Source organism: Neophocaena asiaeorientalis, unplaced genomic scaffold (assembly GCF_003031525.2).
Source record: "Neophocaena asiaeorientalis asiaeorientalis breed wild unplaced genomic scaffold, Neophocaena_asiaeorientalis_V1.1 scaffold5, whole genome shotgun sequence".
In the NCBI taxonomy this organism is placed as follows: Eukaryota; Metazoa; Chordata; class Mammalia; order Artiodactyla; family Phocoenidae; genus Neophocaena; species Neophocaena asiaeorientalis.
Window position 1 is genome coordinate 1,217,374 of NW_020174698.1, and position 14,941 is coordinate 1,232,314.

Here is a 14,941-nt window from a genome sequence, read left to right on the forward strand (position 1 = left end):
AATCTTGAGGGACTTCCTGGCAGTCCAGTGGTTAAGACTCTGCGCTTCCACTGCACGGGGCACGGGTTCGATCCCTGATTGGGGAACTAAGATCCCACGTGCTGCATGGCCAAAAAAAAAGATATTTTAGAATCTTAAGATTTTATAGAGTCAGAATTTAGAGGATGGGCGTTGGGGTCAGAGCTGGGTTCACGCATTAACTGGGGGACCTTGGAAATGACTTACCCGTAGTCACCTCATCTGTCCAGTGGATTCAGTTAGACAACCTGCCCATGGGTCTTTGTAACTATTAAAAATGATTACACGTATGAGATGCTTAGCAACTGCCATAGGTGGTTATTATGACTATTATTGCTGATCCCTTCTCGCTGTGACCTGCCCATGCCCAGTGGCTCGTTTAGAATTGTAGACCACAGTCCAAAAGTCCCCTCTCCTTTTTTTTTTTTTTTTTTTTTTTATGTTGTGGCCTCTCCCGTTGCGGAGCACAGGCTCCGGACACGCAGGCTCAGCGGCCGTGGCTCACAGACCCAGCCGCTCCGCAGCATGTGGGATCTTCCCGGACCGGGGCACGAACCCGTGTCCCCTGCATCGGCAGGCGGACTCTCAACCACTGCGCCACCAGGGAAGCCCTCCCCTCTCCTTTTCCCAAAACCCCTCCTGTTCCTCCTCTCTCAGAACTTCTTCCAGGCCTCCTGAATTCTCTGGATGTTTTTTTTATCTCCCAGTGACCCATCCCTTTCTGTTCTGCCCTCTTGGCCTGAGACATTGATATGCTTGATAAAGATGTTTCTGGCAAAAATTACTCATTTTAAAACCAGTATTTGACGAAATGTAGGCACCTCCTATTGTGCCAGTTCAGTCTCCATCAAAATAAAATAAAAGCTTACATTTGTTATAGAATCATAATGTCTGAGAACTGGGAAAGACCTAAGAGATCATCTAGTCCATTAGTTTCCAAAATCTGTGTTTAGTAAAGAACCTTTTTTTTTTAATCTGAATCCTTAAGCAGAGCCCTGATATATGACTGAAAGAACAGATTTGTTTCAGGAAAAACAGGGTTGGAACCTCTGTTCTAGAATCACAGAATCCTACTCACTCACCCCACCCAAGGCAGCCCCAAGAAACAGGTGAACCTTAAACTCCTGCTGCACACAGTGTACAAATTATGGATCTGGTCCTTTATTTTATAGCTATGAAAACTAAGACTCATAAATGACCTTCCAAATAGGAGGACAATAAAAACGAAGGGCTCAGAACCCGGAACTGCTGGGCCTGGTGCTTCCTCCAGTTTCACATCCCTGAGATCCTCCTTTCAGAGCCCAGAAGGCCCTTTCCTAGCCGACCCCCTGCATGGGTTACACTGAGCATTGGGAGGCACCGTGGTCCCACGACCAGCCTCTTACGAAGCGTAATTTTGCTACTCACTGAAACGAGACACCTGACAAATGATCTTGCTGTCTTTCAATAGGTGTGTCCATGTGTGCACGTTCTTAGAAGCATTAATCGTCTCCTTCCCCCTCTCGTGACACGCAGAGTATCTTAGGAGCATCTCCCTGCCAGTGCCTGTCCTGGTGGAGGACACCAGCAGTAGCAGTGAGTACGGCTCAGTTTCTCCAGACACGGAGTTAAAGGTGGATCCCTTCTCTTTCAAAACAAGAGCCAAGTCCTGCGGAGAAAAAGATGTCAAAGGAATACGGACGCTCTTTCTGGGGTAAAGACCTGGCTTGTTTTGGGTGAGAGAAGTATGTTGTGTGTCATTTTGTGAAGAAACTTGTGATTTGTGCTGTCTGAATTATTGCAGCATCCCTGACGAAAATTTTGAAGACCACAGCGCTCCACCTTCTCCTGAAGAAAAAGATTCCGGATTCTTTATGCTGAGGAAGGACAGTGAGAGACGGGCCACGCTTCACAGGATCCTGACGGAAGACCAAGACAAAGTTGTGAGAAACTTAATGGAATCTTTGGCTCAGGTAAAACCCCTCATGGAGACTTCATTTCCCCTATTTTAACAGTGTCATAACCACTTGGAACTGTCACACGTGATGTGAAGACATGAGGAAGCTGCTGCTCTCCTGATGATAAAACAAACCCACCCCAGGGATAGGCGGATCCCTAACACAGAAACTGCGTTTTTGAACATAAGCTATTTTTAAGTCAGCAGCAAAATTTTCATGTTGATGAAGTTCCAGCTGGTCCCTACACGCCTTTTCACCCTTCATTCATTTGTTTATTCATTCAATCAATAAACATGCACTGAGCCATGTGAATTGCTAATTCTGATATTAGCATGAGGGTACCTGCCATTGGCTTCTCTGAGCGTTTGGGAAACATCACAAATTCAACAGAGACCCCTGTGCTTGGAGGGCTACAATTAGATGGAAGGTGATGGGCAATAATAAGTAAATTATCTAGCGTGCCAGGAGGCCATTCGTGCTATGAAAAAACAAAGCTGGTCAGTCAAATTCTTTTTCCCTGATGTATTTGTTTGCTAAGTTGCCGTAACAAAATACCTTAGACCCAGTAGCTTAAACAGAAATTTCTCTCTCACGATTCTGGAAACTGGAAGTTTAAAAGCAAGGTGTTGGCAGGTTTGGTTTCTCCTGAGGCCTCTTTCCTTGGCTTGCAGATGGCCGCTTTCTTGCTGTGTCCTCACCTGCCCTTTTTTGTCTGTGTGCCCCTGGTGTCTCTTCCTCTTCTTATAAGAACACTAATCCTATTGGATTTGGGCCTCACCCTTATGATCTCACTTAACCTTAATCACCTCCTAAAGACCCTGTCTCCAAGTACGGTCACATTGTGGGTTAAGGCTTAAAAACATGAATTGGGGGGTGGGAGGAATGGCACTGTTTCATCCATAATACCTGGGAAAATGTATTCCCTGGGATTCTGTTTACAGAAATGAGGAAGAATCCCCTCTGAACTCTGCCCCAGTGGAAATAGGGTTTCCCCCACCTCCAAGCTGTAGGTGATGCCTTCTGTGCCCGGAGCAGAAGCTCAGGCCCCCTGTGGGTGTAAACCTCCCAGACATGCTTGGCCCAGACATGACACTTGCATCCTCTTTCAGTTCTGTTGGCGTCAGGGACTTGTGTACCTGCTTTAGCACCTGTGGCCACCACCTGTCCCTCTCTGATCATTGTGGATGACACATAACTTCTTCCCTCCCTTCTGTCCTAGGAAAATAGCTGCAAAAATGGATGGAGCTGGAGGGATTGGGTCAAGTTTTAGTCTCAGTCTAGCAGTTTACCTGTTCTCAGCTTTTATTGGGATGTAAAGGGAGCCAGGCTCTTTCTCAGCTCTTGCTCTATAGCCCCTGCTTGTCTTTGTCTCCAGAACCCCACTAAGTTTCTCTGCTGATTCCATCGCCTTAGGAATTCTGTAATGTTCACATCATTAGATCCCGTAGGAGGAGCTGAAAGGCCATGTGTGTGTCATCAGGGTCTCTGGGTACAGGGAGAACTGAAATTCCAGGTTCTGGGAAAACTGACCTGGGTCCTTAAGGGAAGCTGCCTCCAGTGAGCAGGGACTCTGAGGCCCAGAAGGGAGGTGCTCTGGGGTGAGAGGCAGCCAGGCCTCTGAGTTGGAGGTAGAATGAGTGCTGAGGATGCCGTGCAAGAATCTGGAGAGCTGGAGGAGACAGAAGCAGTCTGGAACCTTTAGCTGTCACTCTTGCCTTTCTGTCTGTTTACTGTGGTCATTCGAGGACTGAGAATCGGATGGCATAAGATAAGAAGGGGAATCAAGTTTAGACAGAACGAACAACTGGGCAGTAATTGGAGGTCATTCATTCAACAAATACTTATTGAGCATCTACTAGATGCTGGGGACACTATAGTGAGCAAAATAGAAAAAACATCTGCATCCCATTGAAGCTGACATTCTAGTGGAGGAAAAAAAGCAATAAAAACACAGTAAACATGTAGTTGAATATATAGTAACAAACATAGTTAAATATATAGTTATATGTTGCTACATACTATGTGTGTTACATATATGTTTCTCTATATGGTAAATATACAGTAATACTAGCACACACTTTCTATGGGCCAGATGTTGTTCTTAGTATTTCCTGTGTCTCTACTCACTTAATCCTCTTGACAGTAGTCCTACAGCACTAGTTTTGTTAGTATCCTCATTTTGCAGATGAGGACACAGAGGCACAGAGTTGTTGAGTAACTCACTGAGGACATGTAAGTGATGGAGTCGGGATTTGAACACAGGCAGCCTGGCTCCAGGGTCTGTGCCGTCAAGTACCACACTGCTCTCCCCACTGCTACACCAGAGGGTGACAAGTGCTGGGAGAAACATAAACCAGGGGAGGGGACAGGGCTTGGGTTGGGGGAGGGAATCACCAGCAGCCACTGTGGAATGAAGGCTTCTGTTTTAGGTCAGAAACACAGAACGCAGGGATTGCTTAAATCTCGTAATCATCCCCAATGAGTGTGCTTTTCTAATACAGAAAGTATCTGCTTGTTTGGGGGTTTTCTTTGTCTCCCTGCTGGACTGTAGATCCATCAGGGCAGGGACTGCCTTGGTTAGTGTCGTTGTCCCAGCCCTCAGCAAAGAACCTGGCAGGTTTCATGACCATGCTGAAATTCTTAAATTTGGAGTTGGTTAATCCTATTCAAGTGTTTGTGACTCCCTAGTTTTTTAAGCACGCTTGCATGTTCTCTATAAAAGGAGAAAGGGGAGCTTCCCTGGTGGTGCAGTGGTTGAGAGTCCGCCTGCCGATGCAGGGGACACGGGTTCATGCCCCAGTCTGGGAAGATCCCACATGCCGCGGAGCGGCTGGGCCCCTGAGCCATGGCCACTGAGCCTGTGCGTCTGGAGCCTGTGCTCCGCAACGGGAGAGGCCACAACAGTGAGAGGCCCGCGTACTGCAAAAAAAAAGGAGAAAGAAAAGAAAAACTTAAAAGCGACTGTCAGAGGGCATGCCTCAGTGCACCAATATGAAGTGACCAGTGGGGACCAGAAGTGATTCTGAGGTCAGAATCACTTAGTAAATCCAGAATCGTCAAGGGATAGACAGGGTGCTTCTGACTGTACTGCTGGGGACTCTATGAACCCTTTCCTGTGGCATCCCATGGTGATCTTGTGATAGAGCAGGTTCTGCCCCAAGGTTACTGCTGGTTCATCCAGCTGATTGGGGCAATAGAAGGTAATGATCAGGAGCTTGGGTTCAGCCTCAACTTGACTTTGAGGCCTGGTTCCACCACATAAAGGCTGTGTGATTTGAGCAAGTTATTTAACCTCTCTGAGGTGAATTTCCTAATCCATAAAATAGAAGAAACAATGGTATTCACCTCACAGGGTTGCTATAAGGAGTAACTAAGATCATGAATCATTGAGATAATGATAGAACGTATTCCACAAATGTTAACTATTATTGTTATTATTATCATTATCAAGCAGGCTAATAACAGTTATCTAGTATCTTAAATTCTCTTCTACTACCAGATGGAAATAAGTCTTTTCATTGTATTAAATATTTCAGTTAATAGATACATCTTTACAGTTAAGCCTACCCTTTAGAACAAGACTGAAAGGTAGATGTTGGTCAGGTCCTCAAAGCGGCCCATGAAAGCCCTTTCAATCTGTAACATCCTTCTGAAATCCACTCACCGTTTTTAAGGAAGTTTAAGGGATAAAGAAGAGAGAGGCCCCTTTGCAGGAGAATCTGTGACGGTCCTCTGGGTGCTCAGGAAAGGCTCGCTGTCAGATGCTACTTTCTGATACTGAATCAGTCTCACCTGGTACCTAAGATGCTTGTTCATGAAGGCACGTTAATGAGTGCACACGGGGAGGCAGGAGTGAGAACAGAAATAACCATTAGGTACGTGATGAAATATCCCAGACAGAAGAACATTTCCCAGGGTAGACGGCATTCCTTTGTAGGGCAGTGGCATCAAAAACCAGAAGCAGCATGCTTTTCTGTTGTGCAAACAAAGCTAATGTCCAAAAAATGATTGCTATTTAAATGGCTGGCAAACACGTAACTGCTTTTTCACTAAGATAAGCTTCCAATTTCTGAATAACTCACATCTCTCTTCTTGAACATATTTTCATGTTACTGTGATATTGCCTATGAATCTTTACTTTGGTTGTAATTTAGTTCGTGGTAAGAAAAGAAACAAAGTTTATAATTGTTCCCAGTCTGATTTTAAAATATTCCCTTAATGACAGTTTTCAAGCTTTTTAATATAATCTTTTCTCGTCAAAACATAAACATGAGAGGGAGCTCCCAAATGAAAATATATTGAGAGAAAGAACTTGATGGGACGTTTCTCTTTTATTTTAATAGACTCCTAGAAATTGTAATTTTCACAGCCCAGCTGAGGAATTTAATTTTAATGATGCAATAACAAAATGTGCAATATGAGATAGAAATGAGCATAATAAAAATCCAGTTGTTCCTTAAAGTTAAATGAGGGTAAATAACATCCTACTATGTTTCCTTTAAGGAAGCAATGTTCCTTGCTCAAAGTAAAAAAAAAGGTTCAACTTGAGGGAGGGAATTTGTTTAAATATTGTATTTAATTTTTAATATGTGAAGTCATCCATTTGGTCCATTCTTATAGCTGATTGCCTTATCGGTGGGTAAGGAAAGGTTTCCCGGGTGGAGTCTGAAGCAAGCCCCTTTTGACTGCAAGGAATTGACGCACTTTAAGGGCAGTTGAAGGACTGGGGACATGTAGGCAGACACACGTAGCAATGAGGGAAGTGGCCTTTTCAGGTTAATTCCAACCACGGCGCCTAGCTGCGCCTCACACAGGCTGAAACTAGAGTGTGATTCCAAGGGCCTTCAAGCCCCAGGAGTCTGTACATCTCTCCTCTGGCTCGGTTGCTGTTGGCCCACTTGGTGTGCCATTGCTGTGTCCGTCCATTTCTCTCCCTACTGATCATCATTCTCTACTCAGTTGTTTCTGCTTCCTTCCTTCCTTATAACTGGATGTACTCTTGCCCCTATTTTATTATATATTTTTAAAGTTTTTTTGATGTGGACCATTTTTAAAGTCTTTACTGAATTTGTTACAATATTGCTTCTGTTTTATGTTTTGGTTTTTTGGTCATGAGGCATGTGGGATCTTAGCTCCCCGACCAGGGATTGAACCTGCACCCCTTGCATTGGAAGGTGAAGTCCTAACCACTGGACCGCCAGGGAAGTCCCATTGCCCCTATTTTATGACTTATCTCTCTGGGCAGACTTTGAGCCTGAGATCCTATGGCTGAATCTCTCTTTAGCTCCCAGTTAAAATTTCTGAGAGTGGGATCTTATGGCCCCAGCCTGTCCCTGTTTGGGCAGAGCTTTGTCTATCTGACTATAACATGACTGTTAGACAATGTATGGGGCAGGTGCCTTTCCTCCCAAAGTCTGATAATTTCTCTCTTTTTTTGCCAGGGAAGGAGCCATATAGTTCAAATATGGTCTTTCCCCTTAGCAGGGGGGCATTTCTAAGCCCAGTTCTTCTTGGCAGCGGCTGTGGGATGGCAGACCCATGGCTGATACATCCAGCACAGATACATCTGATCGACAGACAGATTATTGGTTATTATTCACAGGGGGCCGAAGAACCTAAACTAAAATGGGAGCACATCACAACCCTCGTCGCGAGCCTCGGAGAATTTGTGAGGTCCACTGACCGGAAGATCATAGCCACCACCCTGTCCAAGCTGAAGCTGGAGCTGGACTTTGACAGCCACGGCATTAGTCAAGTTCAGGTGGTGCTCTTCGGTTTTCAAGATGCTGTAAGTATGATATTTTGCCCATGTTTTCCCACAGACTCCAGCCAAAATTAGTCAGAAAAATAGGATAAGAACATAAGTTTTTATCTTTTCTTTCTTTAATAATTTTGATCAATTCTGTTCTCTTTGGATCATAAATAAGTATGAGATGGTTGCCTGTCCATGTGCCTCAAAGCACCAGATTTGTTGTTTGGTGTGTAATCTTGTATCTCCCCAGATTAGATACACATAAAATTGAACACCATGGAAAATAACAAAACTCACAAACATCTCCCATGGCTGCACTTTGTTCTTATGAAATCATGTAGTCAGCCACTATTTATTTTGATGATTTTAGCAACAGAGCACAGTTTAGTCCTGCACTTTCTAATTCTATATGAGACATGCCATCTAGTGGTCATTGAGAAAAATGTAACCGTACAGACAGGAACGATCGGTAATTTTTTTCCGCCCTGCTGTGGTTTCCATACAGAACATTTTAAACATACTTGTTTAATAAATATTCACTATTTCCTAGCCAGCAATGTACTTCAGAGCACAGGGCATCACTGGATGAAAATTAATTCACAGGATCTGGTGAGAGATCGCTGAGGATTCCTCTCTCTCATATTGAGTTGCTATGCAACACAGACTTGAAGCCAGTTTTCCAGAAGCCTGATTCAAACCATATGCGATATTCTTGAATGAGACTTGTTTGTGGAACCGTGTACCAAAAAAAGCCTGAGGTCCTTCCCGGAAGGCCCTTACGAGGTGTGGGAGACTGAAATAAGAGAGTTCTTAAGTGGCAGGGGGGGCGGATGGTGGTGGGATGAATGGGGAGATTGGGATTGACATGTATACGCTAATATGTATAAAACAGATAACTAATAAGAACCTGCTGTATAAAAAATAAATAAAATAAAATTCAAAAAAAAAAGAGAGAGAGAGAGTTCTTGACAGTGCCTGTCGTGTGAATAGGGAAGCACTTTGCATAATTTTATTTAAATTCCCCAAACTGACTCACTCCTAATGTGTTTATTGCTCCTACATAGGCCATGTCTTGACAACTGCATTTGGTGCATCAAATGATCCCTGATTTAAAACCAAATTGTAATCCTTCAGTGGCCACTTGTGCTCTCAGGAGCTCTGTGTTAGCCTCTCAGTCTTGTGCTGTACTGTGGGCAGGGCAACGCTCCTGACTCGATTGGGGTCATGGAAAATGAGAGCAAAGCCTATCACTAATATTAAATGCTAAAGGCACACTCACTCTGTAACTAGCGAGCCCCAGCCATCTGCAAACCAAATGAAATAATTTAGTGACTTTGTACTTGCCTACACATTTGGCTTCCAGCCTAGAGACTGGAAGGCAAATAGGCGAGTAGAATTCAGATTGAGAGTGGGTAAGTTGTAATCCTGGGCCACAGGCCAGGTCTCCCTCTCTCTCTTTCTCTCTCTCTCTCTCTCTCTCTCTCTCTCTCTCTCTCTCTCTCTCTCTCTCTCTCTCTCTCTCTCTCTCACACACACACACACACACACACACCGTTCTTGCTCACTCACTGTCCAGGATGGGAATGAACCCAAAGAATGGGCCGGATATAATATACTGTTTAATGAAGGGCTATGAGAAGCTGGTCGTGGTGATAAAGGACCCCTCTTCCATTTACTATTTGTGACCCTCGAGAGAAATATTCTTAGTTACTAAATGTTATACCCGCATTTGTCAAATAAACAGGCAAGTCCTTTATGAAAGTACCAGGACTAAATCAGTCTGAAAGGACTTCCTAGAACAGGTGGGAACCTTGCAATGGTTCGCTTCCTTAGGAGCAACTATTCTGAGGAATTCCTCAGACAGACTGCCGTCTAAACTGGGGGATTTTGATGAAGGTGGACCAAGGGCAGGAATAAGCAACTGGAGCTCCAGCTTTTGGTGTGAGATTACAGCTAGGTCCCCTTCTCCCCAGCGTCTTCTTAGATCTCGAGTCAGAGCCCTGTTGGGAAAATAGCCTCTTTTCTTAGATGCCCGTGTCAACCAGAAATTAGTGGAGTTAACTCAAATTTTAGATAAGCCTCTCTTAGCCTTATGATAAAAGTTATTTTTAAAAAGGTAATGTGGGGACTTAGCTGGTGGTCCAGCAGTTAAGACTCCGTACTCCCAATGCAGGGGGCCCGGGTTTGATCCCTGGTCAGGGAACTAGATCCCACATGCATGCCACAACTAAGAACCCACATGCCGCAACTAAAGATCCCACATGTTGCAACTAAAGATCCCAGTGCAGCCGAATAAATAAATATTTTAAAAAATAAATAAATAAAAATTAAAAGGTAACGTGCACGGCTTATACATACAATGGAATATTATTCATCCTTATAAAGGAAGGAAGTTCTGACATATTACACTAAGTGAAATAAGCCAGACACAAAAATACTGTATGATTTCACTTATGTGAGATACCTTCAATAGTCAGATTCATAGACAGGAAGTGGAATGGTGGTTGTCAAGGGCTGGGTGGAGAGGGCAAGGGGAAATTGTTGTTTAATGGGTGTAGAGTTTCAGTTTTGCAAGGTGAAAAGAGTTCTGGAGATGGAAGGTGGTGATGCTTGCACAACAATGTGAATGTACTTAAGCCATTGAACTATATACATTTAACAATGGTTAAGATGGTAAATTTTATGTTATGTGTATTTTACCATAATTTTTAAAAAGAAAAAGAAAGGTAATGCATATATCTACTTCAGTGTCTACTTAAATATGTGAAATATAACTAGTCACTAAAAAAAGATAGCCTGACAACAAAGGTTTTTAATGTGAACAGCTTTTCTGGAAGAGTTTGGCAGATCATTCCCCCATTTAAAAAGGTATAAGCAACACACCATTGTAAAGCAATTATACTCCAGTAAAGATGTTAAAAAAATAAGATATAAGGAAGCGTGGGAAGGAAAACAAGGCGTGCACTGTGGCACATCTGTAGGTAGCATGTATGTGCTCATATTCCCCCTTTACTGGTGTTTCCAAGTCACCAGCTGCAGCACTTGGTTGTGTTAAACAGCAGTTATAACGTTTAAGAATAGCAATTACTTTTATTTAAATCCCCTTGGACTCTTTTTTTCCTCCTTTACCGCTTCCACCATCCAATCTGCTGACATCGTGAAAGGCGGAAGCTACAGGTTCTGAGTCCCAAAGAGGCAACATTCCCATTTAACCCGATTGCCTTTCATTTAAGTGGTGTATTTCACTTGCTTACATGAGGGTCACCAAACTTCATTTTGAAGTGGCAATTTTGCATTTGTTTTCCGCTGACATAAAAAAATTATCCACCATTCAAGGTAAAGAAACCTTTTAGTTATTTTTGTTGATGGAATGTCGTCCAGATGTGTGCATCAGCTAGGTTATTTGCAATTAAATATTAAAGTAGACCAAATGTCACTCTCTTCCTCCAGGTCAATAAAGTTCTTCGGAATCATAATATCAAGCCACACTGGATGTTTGCCTTAGACAGTATCATCCGAAAGGCGGTGCAGACAGCCATTACCATTCTGGTTCCAGGTCAGAAATACTTAATTACTTGGTAAATATTTAGTGTTTGATATTTTCAATTACTGTTCATTATCATTTACGGTGTCTCCTCACTGTTTTTAAGACCAGGTTAACCTTTTTGTTTTAATCTTTCAATGCCACCAAATAATATTTATCTCGTGCATATAGTCTGAGCAATGGTACACCCAGCAAAACGTTTACTATGAATGAGGAAGACTTGCTTCCTTGTCTTTAAAGAGCATAGTTGGATATGAAGACAAAGAGAAAACTATACAGGTGACCCAAATACGTATGCATTTCAATATACAGATATCTGTGCCCACAAAACATATTCCCATGTCATCCTTTACCAGTGGTTCCCACACCTGCCAGTGCATTGAGTGATGTAATGAACTGTGTGATGTAAGGAGCTCTTTAAATTACAGCTTTCAGAGCTTCGTCCCGGACTGGGTGAGAATCTGCTGGGGATACAGCCCAGGAACCTGATTTTCATCCAGCTTCCAGGTCATTTTGATACACAGCCAGGTTTAGAAATCACTGGGCTAGACAGGTCCCAGCTGTGTTTGCAGTGAGATACAAAAGGGGTAGTGTTCATGAAACCAGGTTTTATGGAGTAAGGGAGAGATGTATTCATATTCTAAGACAATCTTCCAAAGTGTTTTTTTTTTTTTTTTGCGGTACGTGGGCCTCTCACTGTTGTGGCCTCTCCCGTTGCGGAGCACAGGCTCCGGATGCGCAGGCCCAGCAGCCATGGCTCACGGGCCTAGCCGCTCCGCGGCATGTGGGATCTTCCCGGACCGGGGCACGAACCCGTGTCCCCTGCATTGGCAGGTGGACTCTCAACCACTGCGCCACCAGGGAAGCCCCCAAAGTCTTTTGATAGTGTACCCATTAATAAAAATTTTAAGCAGAGCTCTTCCACCGTACATGTGTGTGTGTGTGTGTGTGTGTGTGTGTGTGTGTGTGTGTGTGTGTGTGTGTGTGTATTGTGTGGATATGGATAGAGAAATAGATTGATTTAGATATACGAATTAGAAACATGATCTATTGTACTAATTTTACATGTATTATAAAGTGTTCTAAAATAGAAATCTAAAAATATAAGTATGAAACATTTTAAATTTTATGTTATTTATAAATGGTACCACAAATTTTAAGTTATCATCAACCCTTCTGAGTTGTGGAATTCCCTCTCTTCTCTCAGAATACCTTGTTTGGTTTGAGAGTGAGGAATTAACTTCTTTCTTTCTTATGAAAGGAAGGAATGGAAGAAGTTTTAACGTCCCTGAACGTGCTCTTCCTCTAAAGAGCGCACCTGCACCCCTCGTCCCTCCTGCCACCTACCTTTGCATTCTTGTACCTTACAGCATGCCTCTGCAGAGTCCTGACCAACCCCGAAGTCTACAGTAGGCTCCGCATCACTCTCTCTCCCTGGAAATGGTTTTTCCCCATTGGCGACACTTGCATCAATCAGAAACTCCTTTTATTTTCTTGTCTAATAGCTGTTTCCCTCATCAGAGGGTCTGTTTTATTTTATTCTGTGCTAAACACACTGTCCATCATGGTGCCTGGAAAATAATAGACTCCTGATAAATATTGGTTGAAACAATAAGTAAATGAGTTTCACCTGGTTATAACAAATTAGTGTGAAAATATTTGCAGAACTTCGAAAAAAATCCTAGAGAGCCTTTGAAATGCATGACTAGCGGTTGGGTGTGAACCTGAGGAATCTAAAGCTGATGGAAACCTACTGTAATGCTCTAAGGAAGTCAGCACATACTTATGTTTAGATGGTTGATCACTGGAATAAGCTTGGATGTGGGAAATGTACCAAAGAGGGGTTATAAACCCAAAAGATACAAGAGGTGAGAGAGGTTAGGTGTGTATCAGTAAAAGCGATAGGTATAAGCCATGAGTTATATCCAGTAGTAGCCTAAATTAAGAATGCTCAAATGAGGAGAGGAGAGAGGGATTATACTTTGAAATAATTTAACTAGCATATAAATAAACTGTTAATCTAATTTTTGTTTAAAAAAAATCCTTTTAAAATGGATTACCTAAATGCAATGAATTGTATCCTGGAATAGGAAGAAGAACATCAGTGAAAAACTGGCATAATTTGAAAGTAGTCAGTAGTTTAGTTAATTTAGTTGGTACCGTACTGATGTTAATTTCTTAGTTTTGACAGAGGTACCATAGTTACATAAGATGTACTGGGGGAACTGGGTGGAAGGTATACGGGAGTTCTCTGTATTATCTTTGCAGTGTTCCTGTAAATCTAAAATTCTTCCAAAATAAAAAGTGTATAAAGCACACTGATTATCACACTGTAGGTGAAACACTGTTAAGTTTAGAGAGAGTGACAGGGACAGGGCAGCGAGGCATGTCTCCTCGCATGGGTGTCCCTGTGATGGGCACTGCTTTAACCCAGCCATGTGCAGAGCAAGGCGCGTTCTTTATGCAAAGGGTTTGCTAAGGAAAGTTATTTGTCCTTCCACTGTGAATTGGCTTCTTTGAGGCCGCTAGGGGTCTCTGATGACAACTGAAATGACTGTTTGGAAGCATTTTAAAAAGTGGACCAGGGCTTCCCTGGTGGCGCAGTGGTTGAGAGTCCGCCTGCCGACTCAGGGGACACGGGTTCGTGCCCCGGTCCGGGAAAATCCCACATGCCGCGGAGCGGCTAGGCCCGTGAGCCATGGCTCAGTGGCCGCTGAGCCTGGGAGTCCGGAGCCTGTGCTCCGCAACGGGAGAGGCCACGACAGTGAGAGGCCCGCGTACCGCAAAAAAAAAAAAAAAAAGTGGACCAAAAAAAAAAGGAATTCCCTGGCAGTCCAGTGGTTAGGACTCCACACTTCCACTGCAGCGGACACGGGTTCAATCCCTGGTCGGAGAACTAAGGTCCTGCAAGCCGTGTGGTGCAGCCAAAAAAATAGTAATAATTTTTAAAATAAAATAAGAAGTGGAAATTTTAGAGAATTACATTAAGAAAGTATTTTTTTATATTCCTCTCGAGATAGGGGAAGACAATGTACACTGTACACCAACATATAAATGATGAAATATATGAAGAAGAGGAATTGATTTCAAGCATTTGACAATTCCATCAAATTTCCAAATGTCCCTAAAGATTTTGTTATACAATTAAGATTCAAAGAAACACTAAAAATGTCTCTCTTTATAGTCCCCTGATAAAAATTCCTTTTAGATGACAAAATACAACAATTTACCTACCAAATTTTAAAAAACATGCTAAAGAAACCAACAATTCAAAAGTATACCATCATCAATACATATATTTTCCTAGATGTGTTTGTTGAGAGAACCCAGATCTTGGTTTCTAAACACCATTCTCTAATAAAAGGAATCAGAGCTCCTTGGAGAAATGGTTGATTTCCAGGCCTAGGGCAGGGGAAATACAAGATGAACTTGGAACATACTGTGATGGCAGAAAGTAATGAAGTGCCCCCAAGGGATGGAAGCTTATTCAAAGGACACTGGAGACAGCTTGAAGGAGTTCCCCAAAGTCTAAGCCAGAACAAATTAAGCAAAAATTAAAATAAAAGAATAATAGTGATGGATTATAGCCCATAGAATAAATTAAACATCCATGAGTCCATACTGATATAAGTAATTAAATAAATAACTATATGGAGGAAAAGGGCCAGCTCTTTTTTTTTTTTTTTTTTT

General features: G+C 42.8%; 1 protein-coding gene across 2 annotated transcripts in view; it reads left to right on the forward strand.

Moving 5' to 3' along the window:
- MAP3K5 (mitogen-activated protein kinase kinase kinase 5) overlaps positions 1–14,941 on the forward strand; it is a 212,032-nt gene that overhangs the window by 181,218 nt on the left and 15,873 nt on the right. For both annotated transcript variants that reach the window (XM_024759046.1, XM_024759045.1), the window contains 4 exons: positions 1,534–1,711; positions 1,802–1,970; positions 7,558–7,743; positions 11,158–11,263. In XM_024759046.1, coding sequence (XP_024614814.1) covers positions 1,534–1,711; positions 1,802–1,970; positions 7,558–7,743; positions 11,158–11,263 — 639 coding nt within the window. The remainder of the gene's footprint in view (positions 1–1,533; positions 1,712–1,801; positions 1,971–7,557; positions 7,744–11,157; positions 11,264–14,941) is intronic.